General features: G+C 37.4%; 1 protein-coding gene across 4 annotated transcripts in view; it reads right to left on the minus strand.

The window, feature by feature from the left end:
- The window catches only part of LOC132029824 (uncharacterized), a 63,286-nt gene extending 36,759 nt beyond the window's left edge, over window positions 1–26,527 (minus strand). Inside the window, exons 1-11 of one of the 4 annotated variants that reach the window (XM_059419203.1) lie at window positions 25,540–26,527; window positions 23,795–23,939; window positions 17,165–17,443; window positions 16,670–16,837; window positions 16,295–16,510; window positions 15,405–15,499; window positions 12,925–13,096; window positions 10,374–10,798; window positions 5,753–5,876; window positions 2,209–2,364; window positions 2,013–2,084 (exon numbers count right to left, since the gene is read on the minus strand). In XM_059419203.1, coding sequence (XP_059275186.1) covers window positions 2,013–2,084; window positions 2,209–2,364; window positions 5,753–5,876; window positions 10,374–10,798; window positions 12,925–13,096; window positions 15,405–15,499; window positions 16,295–16,510; window positions 16,670–16,837; window positions 17,165–17,443; window positions 23,795–23,939; window positions 25,540–26,354 — 2,667 coding nt within the window. In that variant the 5' untranslated portion in view covers window positions 26,355–26,527. Of the gene's footprint in view, window positions 1–2,012; window positions 2,085–2,208; window positions 2,365–5,752; window positions 5,877–10,373; window positions 10,799–12,924; window positions 13,097–15,404; window positions 15,500–16,294; window positions 16,511–16,669; window positions 16,838–17,164; window positions 17,444–23,769; window positions 23,940–25,539 lie in introns of those variants that run through there. The other 3 variants (XM_059419201.1, XM_059419202.1, XM_059419204.1) reach the window with 3 other exon arrangements.
- Between the last annotated feature and the right edge of the window lie 261 nt (window positions 26,528–26,788).

Consider the following 26,788-nt stretch of genomic DNA (forward strand, 5'->3'; position numbering starts at 1 on the left):
CTAGCTGGAGATTGAGTCAACATCCAGGTCTCCAGTTGGGGGCAGAATCCTTTATGCACGAGTCTTAATAGGTCCACACAGAACTAGTTTATTGCATTCTTAGTTTAAAAGGATCACCCGAGTAAACTTAGCCAGAAGGAATCTTAATGACGGGGAAATTGCATTTTTAGTCTATAGCTGCACCACACTTCTGAGGGCTACCATCTCGGATATCAGGAGTGTTATGACTGGTCTATCTCTTTTAGAAGGAAACGTAGTGATTCAGAAATTGATGGTTACTTATAGATGCTTCAACTCCTCAACACCCCCACCCCCCTTTTTTTTACCCCAAACCTGACCATTACAACTGGGATTGACATCCGAGGGGAGTCTCCTCCATAAAAAGATGCTATTCTTACCACATTAGTCACCACCCCACCCCACCCCCTCAACCTCTCTTCCTTTTATGTGACCTTGGAAGACTATTTGGAAGGACAAAGCCCCTTACAAGGTCAAATGTTTTGTTCGGATTGTGGCTAATGGAAAATGCCTCAACCTTGATAACTTATGAGGGAGACGCCTCCATCTTTGTAATAGATGCATTTTTTCGTGAGGAAGAAGCAGAAGAGATCAACCATCTCTTCATCCATTGCAAAATCTCTAGTTAACTGCGGAATTTGGTATTCAATATTTTGGGTCTTAATTGGTGTATGCCTAGATCATTTTTGGAGTTTCTGCTTGCATGGCAAAGAAATGTACTTCAACTCAAACACAAGTGTATATTCTTGCTGGAGTTTTTGGTGCAACATGGCAATGGAAAATGTGTTAGAGCCAGAAGCCCTGCTTGACTTTCTGATTTAATTACATTCCCTGTAATAACTCATACATTTTGGATGTACACTACTTCCAGCTTTCGGTGGAACACATCAAAAAAATTTACCTTATCAAAAAGGATTGCCCGAGTAAGGTCTAATATTTCCAGTCCAAAACAATAAGAAAAAAGCATTGAAGCTGATGAAACTTTATCAAGGTGAAATTGGCTGTGGAATTACTTCACAGACCCTTCATGAAATTAGAGCTTCCTCACATCCTAGCTACGAGAGTAGCAAGTTACTTGTTTCATAGTACTCCAAAGAGCTTGCCACATACGACATTTACCAACTTGAGGAGTACTGAGGATTTTTTAAAGAAAATTCCATTAAGGGCATTATTGTAGAATCCACATTTGTTGGATATGAACAAACTCCTGGTGATAAAAATAAGGCCTGATATTCAGGCTTCCCTGAGAGTCCTGTAATAACCAATTTTATAAACTTTTGGTATGTCTTATCAGCATTGTGGTAATCAAATTTACAAACTTTTAAGCATCACTAGGTACACAGTCACTCTTCCTAGATTAGTTTGTTGTTGGAAATGGGGGTTGGTTCTCATAGAAGTTTCTCTATGGAAAAGCTCAAGCTTTAGGATTATTCTGAAAGTATTTTTCCTCGCCTTGTGAAGGGAATAGTCATTCGAAAGCCAAAGTTCCAACACAGGCAGGTCTTTCGGATCCAGAAGCTTCAATTTCAAGGAGTAGACCTGCAGCACCTTATGATACATCAACTGCTTCTACATATGTAGAAGGCTAGCAAGAGAACTCAATTTCCTTTCGTTGAACCTTAACACTTGATTCAAGAACTTGTAGAAGCAAAATCTTGTTTTTCTTTTAACATTCACCAATCAAAAATAAACAGAACAGCAATAGATCAAGCTATTTAAAGTCAACCACGCCAACTACATGCAACAAAACGATTAAATCCAAATACTCCATGTCAAGACAAAGGATCATCAGACAACATGAGTCATTGGTGACTCGGGTTATGTTTACTAGGAAAGACACTCCATGATCGTCCTGAGATTTGCAAGGAGGTCAACCCCAATCAAGAAAGAAGAAACAGCAGAGACATAGAAATGATGACCGAACTAGAGTAAAAGCAATCGTAGAACTGCAATTAATTGTACTATGCAATTCCAAGCGCAGTTGTGGCACAAACCTGACTTAACAGCTTCCAGGATATGTTTGAAGATTTTGCAGAAGTTGCAGCTATATCAACACACAGGAGAATCTTGAAAGAAAAGGCAAACATGTCAGTCTATAACTTCATCCATGAAAAACAAGTAGGCATTTGACATGCATAGAAACATGAAAACGGAGGAAAAGAGACCGAGAAGATGAACAGGGTGTCTTACAGCTGGTAGAGGACCTAGCTGGGCACGTAAAGAAGCGAAATCCAGTTCTTGGACCGGAGAAGTTCCATCAGCAGCACGGCAAACAGCATCTTCAACCTGACAAAAGATAATGACAAATAGATTTAAAAAATGTCTACAAGCTGAAAGTTGCCTCCACTACACATAAAATAAGTCCACTTAGTTGACAACCGTCCTCATTCAACAAACACACTAACACCATGCAGCAAAAGTAAATAGGATTATCTGAGAGGAGGCTTGCATCAAAACAAATATTTTTGCACTTGACGATAAAATAGGACGTCTTGATATTGTAGAGAATCCTTATTTAATTGGTATATATCCATATCAGTCAGTAATTTACCAAAGTATTGTTGCAGTTAACATTGCAGCTGCTTCTAGAACCATATGAAGCAGTAGTAATAAAAGTGTGCACTCTGTAACAGCTTAAGCTTTTAGATGAGATGGTCACCCAACTTAACCCAACTTAACTTTGGTATCAGAGCAAGCAAAAGTCCAGAGTTCGAGTCACACCGCCACCCACTATCAAAAGAATTTCCATATGCATAGCCCATTAAAAAAACCTAGGCTGCAGGTGAGGTGGTGTGATATAACTAAATAAACAAAATTGTGTTCTCTCTAACAACTTAAATTTTTCGATGAGATGATCACACATTTCAACACGTATCACCCGTTATGCAAGTTGAAAAGCAAAGTCAATCCTTTTAACTCTAAACTTCAGGGACTTACAAGATGTCCACCACATGAAGAGCATATCATAGCAAGAATCCTAAGCTCACAAAACTGAAGTCCTAAGTCTCTATTCATTATTTTTTAAAACAAAACGTAAAGAAATGGATCTTGGACCTAACTCAACCCCAAAAGCTAGCTCACGAGGAGAGGATTGCCCAAGTCCATGTATGGAGACCATGTACCCTTTATTAACTCACCGATGTGGGACTCTTAACACCCCACCTTACGCCCAGGATTGGACATCTGGTGCGTGGGCAATTTTAATATAAGGGGCAACAACAACAACAACATTCTCAGTGTAATCCCACGAGGTGGGGTGCGGGAGGGTAGAGTGTACGCAGACCTTACCCCTACCATGGAGGTAGAGAGGCCAACATCGGAAATAATTAAGGGAGGATTGCCCAAGATTCATTTCTTTACATGGTATCAGAGCCAGGCCCGCCCAATTCATTATTTCCGATGTTGGGCCCCCATCTTATATTGTCCACGCTCCAGATGTCCAGTCCTGGGCGTACAGGGGGTGTTGATTCTCCCACATCGGTTGTAGGTGGGTTACTTGGTCTCCTTATATGGACTTGGGCAGTCCTCCCCTCATGAGCTAGCTTTTGGGGTTGAGTTAGGCCCAAAATCCATTTTTTTACATGAAATCAGAGCAGGACCCATCTCACCCAATGTTGAGCCCCCAAATAAAATTACCCACGCTCCAGATGTCCAGCCCTGGGCGTGATGTGGGCTATCGAAGAATGAAAAAGTCCCACATTGGTGGTTAATGTCTTAATGAGATGCGTGATCTCCTTATATGGACTTGGGCAATCCTCCCTTCATGAGGGACCTTTTGGAGTTGAGTTAGGCCCAAGATCCATTCTTTCCATGTAAAGAATGGATCTTGAACCTAACTCAACCCCAAAAGCTAGCTCATGAAGGGATGATTGCCCAAGTCAATAAAAGGAGACCAAGTAACCCATCCACAACCGATGTGGGAGAATCTAACACCACCACCACCCCCACGCCTAGGACTGGACATCTGGACAATATAAGATGGGGGCCCAACATCAGAAATAATGAATTGGGCGAGCCTGGATCTGATACCATATAAAGAAATGGATCTTGGGTCTAACTCAATCCCAAAAGCTAGCTCACGAGGAGAGGATTGCCCAAGTCCATATAAGGAGACTATGTACCCTTTAATGCACCGATGTGGGACTCTTAACACAAAAGGAGACTGGTGATAAATCATGTTACAATTCTAAAAAGAACTTCAGTCCACAATGCTAACGTTCAAACTGTTAACATTAGTTCGCTTTCTTCATTCAAATTAGACAGCAAAAATTCATGCAAATGGTTGAAATTGAGTAAAAGCATCACCTCCTGGATTCATATCAGATCCGACATGGAAAAACTAAAAAAATTAAAGAAATATCAGTTCCTGGAATCCAACACTTGTATACTGTCACAAAAGAACACCTAGTCTTGAAAGAACTGGACAGCAACTAGAATAGATCAATTTTTTGAAAAATTCGTCGGTTAAATACCTGAAGTCTTGAAAGATATAGGCCCAAAAGGAGCGGAGTACATATTGAGGATTCATAAGGCCAACCAACTAGTTTAGAATTGAAGCGAATTTTTGTTGTTGTAACGGTTGTCAAATAATAATGATGATGACAGTGATAATAATAATTGAATTGTGCAATCACCTCATCTAATAGCTTAAGCCATTAGAGTGGGTACACTTCTATTTAACTACATTTTCAATGCCTCCTCCTGCCGGCCTAATTCTTTTCATAGGCCAAGTACATGGAAGTTCTTTTTTGTGAAAGGTGGCAGCAATAATAAAACTGTGTGATTAGCTCATCTAAAAGCTTAAGCTATTAGGGAACTCATACATGCTCAAAAAAATAAGAACATAAATATTCTCTTTGATCAAGAAAAAACATAAATATTCTTCTACTCTTAATAAAATTGTTCTCGTTATTCTCTCTCTATGTAATATAGTATGCTGGCACTATCGTTAAACTATATTTCCAAGGAAACGAACACACTGGAAACCCCCTAGCACAAAATGATAAAATTGTTCTCTCTCTCTTCACAGGCTCGTTATTCTCTCTATGTAAATATAGTATGCTGGCACTATCGTTAAACTATATTTCCAAGGAAACGAAGACACTGGAAACCCCCTAGACCTAAGCAATCCATAATTTTTTATCATTTTGTGCAAACAAAAGAACTTAAAGAAAGCACAATATTGCAAGAATCAAATTCTTGTATGTAAACTGCTATAATGCTGCGGGAGAATAACCTGCTTAACAGATACAGAAACCTTTGTATCTCATAATCACAAGTTGGTCAGTTTAGCATCAGTTTTAAGAAGGTGGTCTTAAAAGGAAGTCCAGCATCAACTTGCATAAATTTTCTTCTTCTTTTTTTATAATTGTTTTCTCCGGACCAGCTTGCGCGCACCTCGACCAAATCCACAAGGTACCTGCTACCTCCCACCAGTACAGGTACCAGGTAAATCTATCCAGCGAGGCTTGGATAGATAGAAAGAGTCACCTGTGTTTTTTGCCTCGGCTGGAAAGTGAACCTGAGAGCTCATGGTTCTCAACCACTTCATTGACCACTAGGTCAACACCCTTGGGTGTTCAACTTGCTTAATTTTTTTTTTCTCGAGAAACTGGTTCAACTTGCTTAATTAATACAAACATTTTGGGGAGACACTAGGAAATATATTTAAAAGACAGAAGTTCTGCACAGGATATCAATTGACACACATACAATCAGCAGATAAGAAACATACAGATGCTCTTCCAAAGGCGCTATCTACCCACTCAGCCAGCTCTAGTGTTGCTTTGTCTTCTGGAGGCAAAGAGAAACGGTTGACAGCCTCTTCTCCAATATCATATTTTGCCCTTTGCATACAGCTGCATTAACAAAGTTAAAAAAATATTGCTTAAACCAAATGTTGAAGCAATATCTATTGGTGATAAGAGTGCAGGTTAAGGGGTAGCTTGATAACCTAATTTAGCACTTAAAACTACAGTCCTGATTTACACGTACTAGCAGAATGCAACGGAATCAAAGTTGTGATGGCATCAGACATCTACCACGCAACTCTTTTCTCAGGGGAGGAACTAGTTCTACTTACGGGTTTGGCAGAACCCAGTAGCTTTGATTCAGACCCTATATTTTTTTAAAAACCCACTTTATATGTATAACCCGGTAGACTGTCTTTTCTAAATCTAATAAAACCCAAAAACTCAAAATTCTGAGTCCGCCTCTGTCTTTCCTAGGACTGGTAAATGCTATAACGAATTTTAAAATGCAGCTATTCCAAAATCTGAATTTGGGAAACCCACTTAACTTGGATTCTAAATGTAATGATAATGCAAAATGACATGTCAAAGAATCTAAATATCCAACTCAAAACATTAAATAAGGTTTCGCTCTATAACACTAACCTCCCTTTGTGGTTTACGAGATTACGCTTAATTCCTTTATTTTGACATCTTTATCAATCTGCTTAATTTGCCCATTTCAATATATCTTTTTCTTTATTGATTTTGTAAACATTCTTTTCAAAGAATTCCTTTAGTGAAAGCACAATACATAGACTTAATTATCTTTTGTGAATACACTTTTATATTGGAAGAATACTGTTTTATTCTTTGCAACAGTTGTATACCTATTTCATAGACGAAGCTATCAAGTATCAATCTGGCATTTCTTTTCCTTGAAGTTACAGTCCAAGAGAATTATATCTTTTTGAGGAAGGTAATAGTTGTATTCCTATTAAACAAAAACTTAAACACCCCAAAAAAAGGTGCTATGCTTAGATCTTTACAAAAAACAGCAAAAGGGTACAAAAAACCCATGTTCTTATACGTTGCCAATTAAGTCAACTAAATCACCTACTTCCCCCCATAGATTCTGTTTACACCAAAATAGAACATACTAAGACAGTTCATCTTAACTTTCAAGTCAAAGAAACTCGATATGACCAAAATTTCTAAAATGATATCTCTAGTCTTCCAGCCCCCTTCCATAACTCAATATGACCAAAATTTCTAAAATCCTAAGCACCTTTGAAGATTATAACATAATCAATTCATGTGATGTTAAATGTGGATAATATCCTTCGCTTGAAAGTAATGGATTGATTTGTGTTGAGAATGATGTTTGAGGCCACGAGTATCAAATGATTGAATGAAATGAGAAGAGGCTAAAAATGGCATAAAGGAAATGAAATAGACAAAGGCCCTGGTAAGCGGGAGGTTGACCTACCCTTCATGAAAAGGACATGACGTCTAATATGGTTGCCCTGGTAGGCGAGAGGTTGGTTTACCCAACATGTAAAGAACATAACATATAATATGATTACCATAGTAAGCGGGAGGTTGGCTTACCCATCACGAAAAGAATATGACATATGAAAAGTATATAAGCCTTGTCAACCGGGAGGTTGGGTCGTCCGCCATTGATAACGAATGGTATAGCTATATAAGCACAAAGTCAAGAATAATGAAGAGGAATATGGTTTGCAAACTCAATGAAAGAACTTGACTTGTAAATCCTATCAATGTGATCTCTATGTGAGTGTTTTTAGCATGATTGATGCCATAATATGGGTTGACAAATGTTTATGAATTTTCATAAATATTTAATTGTACAATAGGCATGATTATTTTTGAAGGTTTGTCCCGCCTTTAATTGTACTCAGGCCTATTTTTCGTGTTGTTCTCACTTTCAAAGACAGCTATTCCACGTAACGAACTGACGTGCAAGGATTGACATCTTCCAGCATCACACTTGGTGAGCCTCGCCTTATGATCCAGTTGGTGGCTAGTTCTATTTGCTCTTATTATGTATTCCTGAACTTTCTTTTCAGTTAGTTACCTTATTGGCTCCATAGACGTACAGTGGGTTGTATTATGTATAGTTGGAAACACGGAACACTTCCTAGTCAAGATGGGGCTGCACCAGGGATCAGCTCTCAGCTCTCAGCCTGTTTTTGTTTGCCTTGATGATGGATGAATTGACCCGACATATTCAAGAGGACGTATCATGGTATATGTTATTCGCAGACGACATAGTAATGCATGACGAGACACGCAGCGGAGTTAACGATAGACTGAAGATATGGAGACAGACTCTATAGTCTAAAGGCTTCATGCAGTGCAAGTTTCGTGTCGCATCATAGGAGGCAGATGGAAAGTGAGCGTTGACACATAAGTCATCCCCAAGAGAGGATGCTTCAAGTATCTTGGGTCTATAATCCAAGGAAATGGAGAAATCGATAGGGATATCGCACATCATAATTGAGGCTCGCATCTAGTGTCTTATGTGATAAGAACATGTCACCGAGACTTAAAGGTAAGTTCAATATAGTGGTTGTTAGACCGACTATGTTGTACGAGGTGGAGTGTTGGCTAGTCAAGAATTCATACGTTCAGAAGATGAAGGTAGCAGAAAGGAGGATGCTTAGATGGAGGTGCGGGCATACTAGAAGTGACAAGGTTAGGAACGAAGACATACAGGGCAAGGTGGGAGTAGCTGTCGTGTGGACAAGTGTGGGAAGCCAGCTGAGATGGTTCGGGCATGTGAAGAGGAGTACAGATGCCCTAATAGGAGGTGCGAGAGGTTGGCGGTAATAGGTTTGAGGAGAGGTAGAGGTAGACTAAGGAAAAATTAGAGAGGTGATTAGACAAGACATGGCACAGCTCACCGAGGACATGAGCCTAGATAGGAAAGCATAGAGGTCAAGGATTGGGGTAGACGGTTAGTAGGTAATAGAACATTTTCTCTTCATAGTGGTAGAACAAGATCCTAATCTGAAGCATCTGTCTGTTCACTTAACAGTATTATTACTATTATGCTAGTATTATCCTTTTTTTTTTAAAACCGGTACTATTATTACTAGTATTACCTTATGCTTCGATTTTATTACTACTGTTTCTTTTACTTTGGTTAGCCCTAATAATTGTACTGCCAGTACTTCCATTCTTCAATATTTTCATCTTAGCTTTTTCATAAATCTCTTTCAAACATTTCCTGAAAAACGATTTTCTTGAGCCGATGGTCTATCGGAAATAGCCTCTCTACCCCACAAAGATAGGGATAAGATCGGCGTACACCCCACCCTCCCCAGACCCCACTTGTGGGAATATACTAGGTATGTTGTTGTTGTTAAGGGTTCTTTTTGTTATCAAAAATAGGGAATTGTATTTCCATTTTATGTTGAGACCAGTGGATCATTTGACATGATTTATCTTTTCAATGATATAATTATTTGACATGTTTAGATTATTGAGTTTACATGGTTATATGAGATAGATGGTTCTCTCGATGAAAGATTTAACGCACCAGGTGCCGATCACATGCCGGTCCTGATTTGGGGCATGACAAAAAGCTAAGGCCATATGGTCATTGTATCTAGGGGTAGGATGGTATGGTAGATACCGATTACCATACCGAAACCGAAATTTTTTATATCACGGTTTCAGTATTATGGTATTTGGTGCGCATTTCTAAAAAAATTGGTATTCGTTATTTATAAAAAAATACCAAAATACCGAACACCATATCGAAGTATATAGGTACATATACAATTCATATATTATATATTAGTAATATATTATAATACTACTGGCTCGTTTGGTACGAGGGATAAGGGATAAATAATCCTGGGATTAAATTTGAAATGAGTTTATCCCGCGTTTGGTTGGGATAAAATCGCAGCATAACTAATCTCGAGATTAGTTATCCCGAGATTGTAGTGTTATTTTATCCTTGTGGGAGGGTGGGATAACTAATCCCAAGATAAGTAATCCCGGGATAACTTGTTTCCCAATCAAACGACCCCTGACAAATATATAAACTAGTATTAGTACAAAACTAATTGTTTAGACGTTAAAGGAATGAAAGCAAACCATTGTTGTGAAATTGAAACCAGGATTCCAAAGGTCCGGCATAGAAATTGAAACGTTTAACTATTATATAAAAGGAAAAACATTTAAGATTAAATACAATTCAGGCTCACAAAGAACTCTAAATGCAACAAGAGATACAATTAGTAGCCTACAAACAAGAGATACAGATCTACTATTCATATTCAAAAAGAGCTATTTTCCACCATAAATATTTTTTTTTTTATCAAGTAAAGGTATTTCATTCATAAACATGCCCCAAACTAGCTGTATACAAGGGATATACCAAAAGTTTTCCACCATAAATATTTCTAGGTATTAGTAAACTTTCAAATAATCCCACTCTTTCTGAGATATTTTATTAGGCATCCCGAATATTCAAATAAATGAAGAGAAGGAATACAGTGAGGGAAACTGGAACAACCCAGTTGTCCAGAAAAATGGACATTTCAAAAATATGCATCAAAACGACAATGTAGAAACACTAATACTTACAGGTTTAGCAGTTTTGAAGGAGCTGCACGTAGTATAGTAAGAGCCTCCCTCCATCTCCACTGTCTTTCGGAGAATGGCATAAGGCACTGCAAAATTGACAAACGCCATTCCCAATCCTCAATAAATCTTTTGGCATTCATAATTCTCCATTCTATGGCTTCTTTAATACCAGCAGACACGTTGACTTCCCAATTATTTTCCTTCTCTGAGTTTGCAGATGGTAGATACTGCCGTAAAATATTCAATAGTTGCCCTATAAACATTACAACGGTCTTATTTCGTCCATCTTGAGTTGTATCCTCAAATTGTTGCTCGTTAGATATATTTGATGACTCAGATGAGCTGCTTGATGAAGCACAAGGTGTCAAATTGAGAGAGAGACCATCCATATGCAGAAGAGAGATGATAATGTTCACCATCAATATCTGTGATTGCATGGAGAAACATCCCTTTGTTGTAAGTAATACAAGGACTAATTAAAAGAAATGGAAGGGGCAAGACAAAAATAGCAAACTTCAGAAATCATTCCTCCAAATTTAGAGATCAAAAATCAAACCACAGCCACACGAAAATGAATTTCTGTTGTTGCAATAATATCACAAATCATTCAATGAAATTTGTTTTCACTCCCACCTTCACTCAATTGGGAGAAAGATATTACTAAGACTAGCTTTGTTACCTTCTCCAAAATACTTCTTCTAAGCTTAGCAATCTCCAGAATAACAAATTAAGACATAATTTTGTTAGAATCTTGTAACCATTCTAGAATCAAGAAACTACTGAATGAATCGAAATTTGGAGAGATTGTCCTAATGGAACCTGTGTGTAACAGTCAGGCTGCACCTCATATTGCATCAAATTACCGAACAAATAGAAAATGATTGTCATTTCCTCAAAGAAAAGATAATCTCATGAGACACTGTCGCAAATTTCATGAGGTCAATTGATCAGCTTGCAGATATTCGCTAATTTCCTTGTCAGTCCCGGAACACGTTATATGTAGCAAACTTGGTACATATGATTTGTATGAACCAACTTAATGAGTGTTAGAATGTTGTAAATATTCTAGAATCTTGAAATTATAGGATAGACTAAAACCACTTCCTGTAATTATGTATCACTGATCTCTTCTCTTCTTAAAACATGTTAACTTAGTTACTTAGACCCCAATATAGCTTAAGGGAATAATCGAGCAGTGGTCTCTCTTCTTTCTAGTCTTTCTCCCAATCCACATATGAAAAGGAAATTAATGGGCGTCAGCAACTACGCTGCAACATAATAAGCTCCCTCCACTTAGAGCCTGTTTGGATTGGCTTATAAGTTGCTGAAAACAGCTTATAAGCTGTTTTCAGCTTTTTTGAGTGTTTGGCTGGCCAGCTTATAAGCCATTTTGTGCTTAAAATAAGCCCAAAAAAATAATTGGGCCCGTTTGGCTTAGCTCACCTAAAAGTTGGGCTACCCCAACATATTTTTTTTTGGCTTATAAGCTGTTTTTATATTTCAGCTTATAAGCTGCTTTTTTTAAGCCCATCCAAACAGGCTCTTAGCAAATTGCTTTTCTACCTGTGTATGACCTCATCCTCGCCTTAATTTCAACATAAAAGCAATGCAAAAATAAGTCAAATGCTTACTGAGTCTGCGTTCCTGTGATATTCCTTTAATATTCTCCAATATTCTTAAATTCGCCACAACCTCATGTAACTGATGTTAATGATCAGCCCAAACGCGGACAAACTTGGTGCATCTTAGCTGGAGAAAGGCCAGCGTCAGAAATCGAAGCGTGTCATGGTCAAAAAGGAAGAAATAGAAAGAGGGGGGCACTTCTGACTACATATTCTTCTGCTAGTCCAGTAATGTCGAAGAAAAAAGATAATGTCACATTTTCCCCGCCCTCTCAACTAGAGAAAATCCAAATTTCATAATAGTCAACGACATTGGTGAGCAATACTACAGTCCTCCAATTTTTTGAGTAAAGTTAAGAGGTCTTCAACCTACTCATGATAAATCCTCAGGAGCTAGAGTGGCACAGGTCTCCGAGGAACCATTTTCACCTCTTTTCCCTATATAACCAACACTGACATTCTGCCAAACAAACGGATCAAGAAAGGACATCACATGGTTTGTGATTCAGATTAACTCAAGTTACTCGCCCAGAGGGGCTGTCCCCTGATTGAGGGATGTTAGCCCACTACCCAATTAACATCTGCAGACATCACCTATTTGGCGTACATGACTACCTAATAGATACCGTAAGGAGTTAATAACGTCCTAGGTGAACCGTTTGAACATTCAAAGGCAGAACTATGCAACAAATCAGAGATGAGCATTATATTTCACATTTTGCTTTACTTTTTTAATGAGATTGAAGTTTAAAAGTTCTCTACCAGCTTATTGCCATGGTCTTTGCAGACAAGGTCATGTTTTCATCAAACTATTCATTCACTTGCATTAAAAACTGAATATGGTCTTGAAATAAAAAGACAGAAGACAAGGACAGAGCAAGAACAACAACATACAGACGACTATAAAAAAAAAATTAGATAGTAGACACCTTTCGGAAAATATTGTTGATGGCATCAAGATGGTTCTTCAGATCTTTCAGGTAACACAAATTGATTTGGTCATTTCCTACTCCCTCCCCTATATTCTTTTCCATCTCTCCGAGTGCAAGGACAGCAGATTCCAAAGCATAACGCATGTGCATGAGCTCAATGTCTTCCATCCTACCAAACATACAAATGAAATAAAAGGAAATTGTATGCAGTAAGTTAAACTACTTTATCCATACAGATATAAGCCTTTAAAGAGTTTAATCCCATACTAAGAACAAACAAGCATTTTCAATAATCATGTTGTAACATTAAGGACTCTAATACAAGCTCCATCTGCCAGAAGTAATGCATCGACATACAAGCACAGCAGCTATATAATAATTTTAAAGGGCAGCCCCGTGCCCGAAGCATCCCACGATCACGCAGGGTCCGGGAAAGTGCGCACCCCAAGGGGTGTGTACTGTAGTCTATCCTGACACAAGCATTGGTATATAATAACTTTACCAAATAAATAAATGAATAAGAAGCAGTTATCTTACAAGTCATGCTGGCCTGCCCAATATTCAGCCGAATCCAAATCCAAAGTATCTATATGGCTACTAGTTGCGTGAGGAAACTCATGATACAAAAGTAATAAATTTACTTAAAAAAATATAACTTAGGTCACATTTTTCTATTTTATAATTAATTTAAATAAAAATTCTAATCATGTCTTATTGGTAAGTCTTCATAATTATTTTTAAAAAAAATTGTTACGTAATTAAATAATTTTTAAAGAACAAATTATTTATGAGGAAGGAAGTTTGGAAGGAGAATTAGCAAATACAAAGGAACACAAGATTCAACATTCACACAATACTTTGGAGTTTTAAAACAAATAAGGGGTGTGTTCGATATGGAGGAAAATATTTTTGACAAAATGATTTTCAATTTTCTCATGTTCGGTTGGTTAAAATTTTTGGAAAACATTTTCTCTAGGAGAATAAGTTCCTTCAAAATGAGGAAAATGACTCCTTAGTGGAAGTAAGAAAATCAAGTTCCACGAGTGTCATTCCACATTCATTGTGTCCTTTTCACCCATCAATACACCTCATCTGCAACTCCACTCTGGCAGCCCTCATCTCCACCATCCCACACCCACACTCCCATCCCCACCTCCCATTGTACTTGTCTAGATTATATACAAAAAAATTTAGAATAACAAAGGTTTGCTTAAGTATCGAACACAAGAAAATAAGTAAGGAGCACACTTATTTTCTTGAAAAGTATTTTCCTTCATACCGAACACATCCAAAGAGAAGAATATGAGGTCCTAATTAGTAATACCTAATAAATGCTCTATTGGAAAAAGTTACAAAAAATTTACCAAAATGTATAATAACATATAATGTACTCCCTCATTTTATTTTACTTTGCCTCTGTTGACTTGCCTTAAGAAGCTATTTATTAGGGGTTTATTTTACTAAATTTTCCTTAAGAAGCTATTTATTAGGGGTTTATTTACTAAATTATTCTTATCAATTATGCTTTGAAAATATAAGTTTGATTACTATTACTTTATCTAGCTACTTCATGATAATGACAAAACTAAAAGAAAACAATAAATCTCTCGTAATTTGCTAAAATGGACCATAAAAAGGAAAAATTTATATTTTAGGATAAGGGGCAAGTAAAATGAAACGAAAGGAGTAAAAGGTACTCCCTCGGTTCCTTCTTACTTATTCTTATTTACTTGACACTTTCCTTAAGAAATTATTTATTAGGAGTAAAACATACTAAATTATCCTTATTAATTATGCTTTGAAAATATAAGTTTGACTATTAATACTTTGTGTAGTTACTTAATGATAAAAGCAATATACAAAAGAAAATTAAAAATTCTAGACAAAAAAGATTATTTTTAATATAAGAAAAGGAATAATCTAAAAAGGGGCATATAGGGTCAATATAGTCCAAAACAAAGGCCCAAGTGAGAATTAAATCAGGGCAAAAGAAAATTATGTAAAAGCAACAGCCACGTGGAGAGGCCTCATTGCATCAAAGCATACTGTGAGGACAATAAAATCTGGGATTCTCATTTATATAAAGTACTAATACTAATATGCATGATGTAAATTGTTAAGAAAATGGACCTTGGACTTAACTCAGCCCCAAAAGCTAGCTCATGAGGTGAGGATTGTCCAAGACCATATAAGGCAACAAAATCTCCATGCCACAACCGATGTGGGACAAACTCAACACCCTCGCATGTCAAGGCCTGCCAATTAGAGCGTGGACAACATAATGGGGGCCCAACATCGAGTGAACGAGGAATTGGGATGGATCTGGCTCTGATACCATGTTGAATTGTGTGACAGTCTCATCTAAAATCTTAAGTCGTTAGAGAAAACGCACTTTTATTTATTTAATTATGTCTTTCAACATAAACATCAAAATTGACCCCAAATACAAGAATTTGCAAAAGAGTAAGTCACCACACCTCCTCCAGGCTGCTAGATTGGAAGTAATTGGCTGCATGCTGATCAGTTCAATAGCATCTTGAAACTTAATGCTTGGAACCACATCAAACAATACCTAGAAGATGGCAAAAGATTACAATCCAAAACATTATGAAGCAAGAAACTGAACAATTAAATCAGCCATATTACTACGTAGCAGGTAAGTGTAAGAAAGATACCGTTTTAAGATATATGCATAACACAAGCGGAGGGAGAGAGAGAGAGGAGGGAGGGCGGAGAGAAAGGAGAAGTAATCTGTGCAATCATTTACCAAAAATATACTTTGATGATCTTAAACTTATAGTAATTTTCTGGCCCTCAGATTGGTTCCTAATTTTCTGGTGAATTTAGGCAGTATGATAATCCTTCTAGGGAGGCATGTGAACATGTACCAGTTAGCACTCTTCCGCCTCATATCTGGACAAACTATCCCCACTCAAATTTTAATGAATCTTTAGAATTTATGGATAATGTTATCTCAAGAAGAGAGGCAACGCTTAACTTGATCATCTTCTTTCCTAATAGTATCATACAATCCATACACACAACCTGCAGATGCAACCTCAGCCTCAATGGCAGGCATGTAGTTAAGGCACTGCGCAAATGCAAGTGCATTTAAATGAAATGCTCAATCCAAATTTTAAGTAAGAGATAATTTTTTAAAAGAAAAAAGCAAAACTATACAGAATTGAACAACTGAACAAGTAGGACAAAATTTAACTGAGCATTGGGACATAAATCAAGCTGCTTCCCTTCAACTATTGTTAAGACTTTCCTGCTATAAAAGATGCATCTTTTCCAAAAAATAAAACAAACACATCAGCAGATCAAACAGTAAAGTTCTATCATGGAAGGACAGCATAGAGTTTACCCGCAAAGGACTCTGTACAGATAATCTTTCCAGCACAAAATTTTCAACAAAGGGATCCCATTGCACATCTTCATTTCCTTGCTGCATAAACTCTTTACCAGATAACAGTAGCGAGGACTTCAAACTCCATGACTTGCCAGAATTCACACATGCTACAAAAGAAGCAAGATCAAGCTGATAACACAGGAGATCACAGAGATGTTCAATGCAGGACACCTGCCCAAATAAAGGGTAGTTTTAGTGAAAACCTACAAATTTATCCACTCATGAAAGCACATAACACAACTTGCAGAGAAGCAACATTAGAAAGTAAAGGGAAAAAGGAGACAACAGCAGTCTGCTACATCTCTATCATAACAGAAGCATGGGAACTACCTCATCTGATCTGTTCCCATAATGTGGGGAGTCTTCCAGACGAAGAACTTGTGATTTACTTGTCCAGAGAAGCTGCATCAATTTCCTTCTTAAACCCGTTTTACCAGACAAAAGATCCCAACCAAGGACGGCTAGAAGAGGTTGGAGCCGGGGAAACAGCAAAAGAATCTAAAATAGAAAAGGATAAGAAAGTTTTTGTTAGTAAAAAGTAAAAAGGATAGAAGTAAGTGATGTAATTCACAGTCGACTAAAAATGAAGTAAGAAGTGAGTTGAATATCAAAATGCGCCATTCTATTTTTTATTTTTTTATTTTTTTTATGAGTGTCAGAATGTGCCATTGTTATGCTCAAACCAAAAGAAAATCTAGCTTATATATGGGCGTCCTGAATAAAAAATGCAGAAGGTTAACTGTGACCAGTACATGGCTAGCTTCAATCTAGCTTATATATGGGCTTCCTGAATAAAAATTGCAAAAGGATAACTGTGACCAGTACATCGCTAGCTTCTTGCAGTTCCTCCTTTCTCACAGCAGACAGCGCAGAGTCCATGATACATTCCAGGACATGCACGCCACGAACACGAGCGTACTGGTACATTTCTCTCATGCAAGAAGTAATAAGAGTCTCCAGCAATGAATTTGTGTTATTTAAAGTTGTCTCAGAATTCAGTTCTCGGATAAATTTTTGGAGACGCTGAAGAGGTAGAGGAATCTGATCACTTTCAGAAACTTTGACACTCTCAATCTCTTCCAAGAGCATTTCATCGTGAATAACCTGTAAATACTCAAGAAGTCAGCATTCATTTCCACTTATTAAGGGCGTATTATTATGTATTTCAAAAATAAGTATGTGGGTTGTGCCACTAGAGCTTTGGTCTAGTGGTAAGAGCGCAGGAAGTCAATTACGTGCATATCCCTGTTCGACCTTTCCGCAGATAAGAACCTAGTATTTAAGTGGAGAAGGGTAAAATATCAAGCCCATTATTCACCAAGTTCCGAACCGTGCGCCATTGGCACTGGGGATTTCAGGGTTATCAAAAAGAAATATGTGGGTTGTCTGTCCAAAGCTAGCTTTGACTTAGATCTTCACTCAGAGATAGATGAAATCATACAAGAAAATACTAGTTCGGTAATTGGTTCTTGTAGACAGCAGTTCCCAACATAACAGTATTTTTATAAGTGAAAAACGCAAAATATAATGAAAAGAGTCGCAGGGTTTTAAGCGAAAGGCGCAAAAAAGCGCTAATTTTATGGAAAATATAAAGGATACTATAGATTTAGGAATTTAGTATTACAACATCGAATACAATTAAAGCTACTAATAATTAAGATATTAATCTAAGCATAATCAAAATGTAACTCCAACAAGGACCCAAAAGCCTAACTTAAATCGAAAAATTAATTCTCAATATCAAATTTATCAACCACCTAAAAGAAGTAATTTTACAGCATTTTATTTTCTGCTTAATTACTTTAGATTCTCTACTAATATAGTAGAAGCGAGAAGCAAAAAAGAAGCTAGAATCAAATGTAGTACAAGAGGATTCACACACTAGAAGAAGTAAAAGAAGAGGAAAGAAGTGAATTAAAAAAGCAAACAGAGAACGGAAGTAGCAAAAAAGGTAGGCAGTACAAATTCGAGAAGAAGAGAAGAAGAAGACAACGAAGACAACAAGAACATCAAAACTATACATGAGAAGAACATGTGAGAACTGAGAAGTTTCCTAGTATTCAAACGGAAAAACAACATTGTGCTTCTTTTTTTTAATCTTCTGAATGAAATTCAAAGAATCAACCGCTTTTAATTGATCATTTTGCACGTCACGGTCCAAAGCACATTCTTCACCTATGAGGTGCGCTGCTTCAACCATGAGGCAGTAACCCTTTGTTTTCCATCACTGCATTGATTTATGCGACAAAATATAGCTTTTGATAACACTGCAACATAGTGATTTAGGCAAGAAAACATTAAACAGAGAACACAAAGGAGAACCGCACAACGAAGAACTTTCTGAACAGGGTTTCCAGAAGCTATACGTGAGTAAGAATGGAAGGTGAGACCCTCTCCTATACAATGACCATCAGAAGCGGAAGCTATACAATTACAATCGGAAGCGAACAGAATTCTACGTAAGGGACAAAGGACGGAACAGGCATCAAGCATGGCCAATCAGTAGCCTTGGACTGTGAAGAGAAAAGTGCTGATAAGCTTGGTTGGCCTACCTATTCACCTTTGGTGTTTCAATCTATTCAGGTAAGTGGGGAATCTGTGCAGGGATTTCTAAATTTGGATATAAACATGGCCCCCAAGAATCTCTACACTAAGAGCCTTAGGGGGGAAACTCCATATTCTATACTCATTGAGAAAATGGGTATCTGCAGAAGTTGGCATTACTGAAGTGGGAAACCAAAATCACAAGAAGCCATACTGATCTCAATGGAGAACTAAAGTGAGTCAACTTAAACAGTGAAAGATATTTGTGTTATGTGATAACAAGGCAGATCAACACCATCATCTGAAAATTATACTTCAGCAATCTATGGCCTTTAGTTTGTGAAGATCTATCAGAAATCTATGGCCTTTAGTTTTGGCTAGAGCAAGATTTAAAGTGCGGAATGGATTGAAGGTGTCCTTTTGGGATGACAGTTGGTGTGGCCAAGAACCTTCAAAGCAAATGTACCCAGATCTTTACACCTTATGCCAACTTCAACAAGCCACAATTGCTGAAATATGGACAGGACAAGGATGGGGAGATGCCAAGGATAGCACCCTTTTACAACACAGTGGCACATTTCAACAATTTAACAGGTGACAGGGATACTTTGGAATGGAAAGCTGATAGTAAAGGGAATTTTACTGTTAAATCTGCACAGAGACTTGAGTTCAACAACAAATCAGGAGGCAGGATGGCCTTGGAGGATGATATGGAAAACCAAAATACCTTACAAGGTAAACTGTTTTTCCTGGCTTTTGGCAAAAGAAGCAGTGCTGACTCATGAGAACCTAAACAAAAGAGGATTTCACCTATGCTCTAGATGTTACTTATGTGGGTAACAAGCAGAGACAATCAACCATTTTTTTTTGCATTGCAAAGTGACAGACCAGTTGTGGCAGTTCTTTCTCAAAATGAAAAAAATCAACTGGGTGAAATCAGGAAGTAAAAAGAAGTAATGAAGTGTTGGAACAGAGATGGTAATGCAGCAAAGGAGAGATGGAAGATTATCCCAGCAAGCATATGGTGGACATTTTGGAAGGAGAGAAATCAGAGATGTTTTGAAGATAAGCAGAGCAGCATGCAGAAAATGACGAGGAATTGTTTAGCTATTTACTATTTTTGGTGTAAACAGGAAATGTTAGATCAAACAGTAGATATTTTAACAGCTATTGACTGGTTGTAATTTAGTGAAAATAGGAAGGCAATGTAAGCTGTAATACTTTCGAAGGGGGACTACACATTTGGATGTAGTTATACCTGTGGATATATAGATTAATTGTTACCATTCTCAAAAAAAAATTATACTTGAGAATTTAGACCAGTTTGGATTTCAGGATAAATATGAAGAAGTATGACATAATTCCGACAAGCAAGGTGGATAATATTGAACCATTAGTAGAATTCCTCGATTGTAAGCTTAGTTCCCTTCGGATAACCTATCCGGACTACTTTTGGGTGTGACTCCTAGAACTGTGTTGTATAGAATTCAATGGTCTGGTCGAATGAATAGACAACATTTTGTTTTTGATGAAGTAATGAATAGACAAGAAGTTAGTAAGGTGGCACAAGAGAAACTTATTATAAGGGGGGAACGAGACACAAATTAGAAGAACTATGTCCATATTTCAACCCATTATATTTAATATGCATAGTGGTCAAGTTGCCACAAAGCTAGAAAATTGGTAACGGAACTTTATGTGGAACCCGAGTGGGAAGGTTAAAACAGTCCAATCTCACTAATTAGGAAAAGAAACCATTTTTTACAAGCCAAATAAATTTATTGATTTTAAAAAAATACAAGCAGTATACCAAAAAGTAAAGGCCTACACAAAAAAATGGTTCTCTACAAGTGACACGCGACCTTCAATACAAACAGGAACTTCATGGTTGCACCAAAAGCTAACTAAGAATAATAGGTTATTCCTTATATACAAAGTCATCTTCAGTTCTTTGAAAAGCTCTCCTACTTTTGTCCTTACACAGGAGCCACCTGATTATTAGGGAGCAATCCACCTGATGAGTAGGAGGCAAAGTCATCTTCAGTTCTTTGAAAAGCTCTCCTTCTCCTAAGGCTCAAATATGTGGCACATCAAACACTAAATGCGACATCGACCAATGCATCCCGAACCAATTCAAGACAACCCACCACATCACCTGATAATGTAAATAAGAGGTTATCCACATTTCGCATGAACATCTGCACATAAATCACTAGCTCAACATATGTAATCATCCTTTTCCTCAAGTATCCGTTAGTCAAACCGGCCTCACTGTTGTCAACCAAGCAAAGAAGAACACCTTTCTAGGATCCCAGGAATCCAAACCAACACATGCAGGAATCCAAACCAACACATGCAGGAACCCCATGACCACCTCCCTCACCAAAAGCTTCTGGTAATTAGGAAAAATTTACATCTGCAATAAAAGTTGGACTCCCACGGATTAGAGCCTTTAGGGTGTTCAGTAGCACTCCACGGGGGAATTGAATTAGGAGATCTGGTAAGAAGGATCAGGCTTTGTGGGAAAAGATCATTGTAGACAAGTATGGAGTTCAAACAGCAGGTGAGGGCCAGTCAGATTACTTTGTCGTTTTAATAGCTCTCTTAGGTATTTCTTTACCAACATATGTGATGTCCTTATTCCCTAACCAAGCAAGGTAATTAAAACTCTAGACAGCTTGAGAAGGAACTTTTTGTGGCATGGTAACAAAGAGTTCAAAGGTTTCAATTTCGTGAAGTGGGAGACAGTCCAGCAGAGCGGGGAACAAGGAGGTATGGGGATTAGAAACCTGAAGCTACAAAACAACAGCTTGCTCAAGAAATGGTTATGGAGGTGTAATGAGGAGGGACAAGCTCTTTGAAAGGATGTGATATAACAGAAATTTGGGCAGAAAGGACGATGGTGCACTGATGAAGTCACAAACACTTTTGGAGTTGGAGTTTGGAGAACTATCAAATCCTTATGGGCACCCCTGGAGAGGAACATAAGTTACCATGTGGGCAATGGAAGAAAGACACTCTTCTGAAAAGACAATTGGAATGGGCAAGGAACTTTGCAGGAGACCTTTCCTAGCCTATTCTCTGTCTACACCAATCCAGATATCACAATAGATGAGATTTGGACAGCACAGAGATGGAATCTAATTTTCAGGAGATTGCTGAATGATTGGGAAGTGGAAAGGTTGGTTGAACTACCTGAAAGGGTGAGAAATTTTACTGGGACAACTACTGCTCCTGTAGCATCAGATGGAAGCACAATGAAGATAGGCATTTTTCAGTAAATAGAGTATACAAGAGGGACTTACCTGAGATGGCAGGAAGTTTTAAAGGCCCCTGGAAAGCTATATGGAAAAGCATGGCACCAACAAAGGTGAAATGCTTTTCATGGTTGGTGGTGAAGAAAGCATGTCTTACTCATGAAGCAATTTAGAGGAGGAAAATCCAGATAGCATCTAGATGCCCTCATTGTTTGGAGCAACAGAAACTAACAGCCACTTATTCCTTTACCATAAGGTAACATATCAAATCTGGGCACTATTTATCTGTCTAGCTAGAGCAGATTAGACAATGCCACAGCATACTGCAGACTTACTGAGCTGCTAGATCAGTAAAGAGTCAAAAAAAGTGGTGGAGAACAGTACCAGTCTGCATTTGGTGGAACATATGGAAGGAGAGAAATGAAAGGATATTTGAAGGCAGAAAGATCAAGTGGAACTGTATTACCTCTCTATGTAATGTATAGATGATGAAGTACAATCAACAATGTATAGTTGATGAAGTTCAGATAGTAGACTTCTTAGGAGTTCTGTAACAAATTTCTCCTTGTAAACACTTTTTGGAAGTGGCCAAAGTACACTGCTGAGCAATACATGTTACCAGTTTCAAAAAAAAAAAAAAAAAAACTCTCTTAGGTAGTATAATAGAACTGCAGGAAGTTTTACAGGAATGTTAGATGTACTGCAGGGAATGGTGCTAGAATCTATTCCCAAAAAACAGAGACTTAAAGCAAGTGATCGTGCTATAATCAATTTTTGAAAACAGAGCCTTCTATAAAGCTTCATTTTCAACTTTCTGGCCAACAGACAGCACAGTAACTCAACTGATTATGAGTTGCACATTTCGTAATTGATGATATGTTGTCCTTTTTTTGTAACTCTTTGTTTGTTAGTAGAAATAATCATATTTACTCATGAATATTATCATACCCTCTTCCCGAATCTAAGACGACTAAGATTAATTATCCTGCTATAACATCGGAAGGCATCTAGATTACTCCCTTCAGCCCAATGAACAAAAGAGTAAAAGATTTAAAAATTATGGTAGTTAATCTTGTGAAATTGTTAAAACTAATGGCTTCAAGTGGAAACTAAAATGGGGACAAGGTCAACATTTTTAGGAAAAGAGTAATTACAGTGATGCTTCACTTTTCGTATAGAATTACATCTTAAAGAGGATTTGAACATACCGAGCATTTAGTAGACCTAATTAGAGGATGAAGGGGGAATAAATAACAACGCAAAGATTCTTGTTTTATGACAATGGTGTTTGGGCCCGCTTTCGTGTTCATCGACTAACCCACCGATTATATACTATCTCCCACAAGCAAAGGTACTGGAAACTATGTTCACCAAAGTTTGGATAGAAAAGACAAAACACCTATTGTTTTTTGGCTATGCTAAAATCTGAACCCTAGTTTCCCATGGTCAATTCCTGCTATGCAACATCATTGGATGCAACCAAGCAAAGATTTTAAAAGGAAGCGCTTTACTAAGCAACTATTAAAAGCAAATAGCATCAAAGTAATCAGATAATCTCAGATACTGTGGGCTGCAAAAAATTTATTTGTGAAAATGCCATGAAAAGACAACATTCAGCATCGAGCGTACTTTTGGCAAGAATTATCATCACCACCTGTATCATCTTAACAAGAGGTGTACAACGAGATGAAAGTGCTTCCCCATAAACTGACAAGAATTTGTCTCGCATCTCACGCCAGGCATCTCCATAATCATCCTTCCCAGGTAACACCCTCCTGAGTAGATCTTTTGAGACCACACTAGATAAAAACAGAAACAAGAATATAATAATGAAACGAGGTAAGAATGGCAAAGGAAATAAATTGAACACCAAGAAGTAACAAGCACGTCAAATAATAATCATTCAGTCATATTGAAAGGTGGTAAATACTTTTTCCAATGTCCTCCATCCACGAGAGGGCGGAAACATAATATACTGGTTTATTTTGTTTCTTCTAGTACATGAAAAGAAAGTTGACCATCCACCAAAAAAAAGCATAACATGTTGATCTGCATTAGTTGAGGACAGAACTAATAATATTCGAGGAAAAACATACGGTAATGTTCATTAACCAAATCTGTATTGCCTAATCGGTCCTTAAATTCAGTGGCATGGCAGAAAACGCTAAGAAGAACAGGAGTTCTAATAAAAATGGAACTCTTCATATCAGAAATGTGTTTTATTCAAAAGCAGCCTTTATAAAAGCATTCATAGCAATGAAGTAAATCTTGATCAAACTAATATGTTGATATACTACTGTCTTTTAATAAGGTAAATAGCTTCATCAAGCATATCTAAGTCCACCTCTCTGTGTTTCATTGCAATTGTAAGTATAACTCCCTTCTTCTCATTTTAATTGACCTGTTCTCTACTTTAGACCAATCCAAAAATATCTTGTTTTCTTGATATCGTATTCTCCTCAATAATGTAGATTACTATAAAGAGTACTACTTCGTATTTATTTCAAACTTAATGTGATTATCTTTTTTTTCACAACTATGTTGTACGGCCCAGCCTGTACACATCTAGATTATTTCACCAACTACATGTTACCTCTCACCAGCACAGGTATCATATAGCGCTGCCCACCAAGGCTTAGGCAGATGAGAAGAAATCACCTAGCGTTTGTCGCCTCTGTTAGGATTCTGAACCCTGGTCTTCCATGGTTTTCATCCCCTTTTTTGACATTTCCCTATTAACTACTCCCTCCGTCCCAATTTATGTGGCACCTTTCAGATATCGAAATTCAAACGAGTTTTTCTTTGAACATGAAAATTTCATGTTTTCTAAATATTTTGAATTGTCAATTATTGTGACTTATAGTAATTTTTTACATAGTTTTCAAATATGTAAATTTCATCTCAAAAAACTCAAAGATTCTTTGTCCGAAGACACGGTCAAAATTAACAGGTTTGACTCTTGAAATCTTAATTGTGCCACATAAATTGGGACAAAGGAAGTATTATTTTAAGCTCTTTTTTGTTAAGAAATGTTGTAAGAGTTACAAGCTAGTATAATTTTAACTGCTTATCCATCAAACTCAAAATAATAATCCATGCAACCATTTTACTCCTTGATCATAGTGAAAGTGAACCTAGGTCAATCAAAATGGATCCTGGATAGTAATAACTTCCGACAAATTTATTTTAATTTGCTTCACTTTCAGTTTCATGCAAGATAACTTTTAGCACTCAACTAGATATTTCATACTTCAACAATCATAGAACAATGAACTTACAAACCTCAAGTACTAGTCACTTAACAATTTACTTACTAGGTAATAATGATATTGAACAAACTCAAAGAATTAAAGAACAAATATTTGTCAAACAACTATGTAAAACCATGATTATGCATACCGATACTCCTCCTCATTGATACCATAATTCAAATGTAGAAAACGAATATGCGAAACAGCTCCATCCACATCATTATTCATTAGGCATTCCCTCATAGCATCCAAATGTGCGATTTGAATGCATTTTTGCAGCGATTTAAGCACCTTATCATCAACCTCCTTATTCTTTACGACCGTCCTGACTGTAATCGCCATATCCGAATCCTCATTTACAATCCAACCAACTTGCTTCTCAATATTTAGACTCAAAACATCAAAAATATCTGCATTTTCCAAAAACACTCCCCTCAAACACATCATTTCCTCTTCCTCCACTACAATATCTCCCTCACTCTCCACTTCAATCAAATCGGGCTTCAATCGCCTCAACCCCATATCCGAAATTTTCACCAAAACCCTCAAACTTTCACCTAAAACCTTCAAATCCTCATTTTCAACAGCTTCTTCATCCAATTTCAAACTCGAAATCCTATCAGAAACCCTTGAAATCACATTTTGCAAGTACAAACAGAATTCAGCTCTTAATTTAAGGGCATCAGCATCAAAAGACCAAAGTTGAGAGGTGGGCTCGTTAAATTGTAAAAGTTCAAGGGTACAAAGGAAAGTAAGGAGTTGAGGAGAAGGGCATGACGTGGACCAGACAATAGAATCGAATTTTCCGCCATGTGCAACAATTGTTTGAAGAATTGCTCGAGAAAGTTCGGGATTTCGAGCACGAAGACTACGTAAAGTGGCTCGAAATGGCTCGAATTGAGCTAAGAAAAGATGGTTAGCGCTGACTTTACACAACAGCTCTGTGTCTTTGTTGTCTTCCATTGTTACAAATTATATATATATTTCAATTCATGTGATATGTGAATTGAGATGAGATTTTTTTGAGATAGAGAAGACTAGGGTTTTTGAGATGGTATTTTTCATGAAGACTTTAGATCGGTTACGACGGTTGAAAAAACAGGCGAAAAGGTTGGCGAGGAAAACAGAAGGGGTTTATATAGAGTTCGACGGCGATATTACAACATTGAGACAGTAGATATTTGCTTGCAGAGAACGGCGTCGTTTAGGTGTGTTCTTACCAATTTGCTTTTGCTGTCCATTGTCGGGCGGATATTATCCCTCCGTTCACTTTTACTTATTCACTTTTAATTTTGGACAAATGGCTTAGTCAATTTTTTGACAAGTAGCTGGACAAATGTCAACTTAATAGAAAAAATAGCAAAGTGAAAAAATTGGCAGTCAAATTGCGTGGATAA

The sequence above is a fragment of the Lycium ferocissimum genome, chromosome 9 (genome assembly GCF_029784015.1).
Source record: "Lycium ferocissimum isolate CSIRO_LF1 chromosome 9, AGI_CSIRO_Lferr_CH_V1, whole genome shotgun sequence".
Taxonomy (NCBI): Eukaryota; Viridiplantae; Streptophyta; class Magnoliopsida; order Solanales; family Solanaceae; genus Lycium; species Lycium ferocissimum.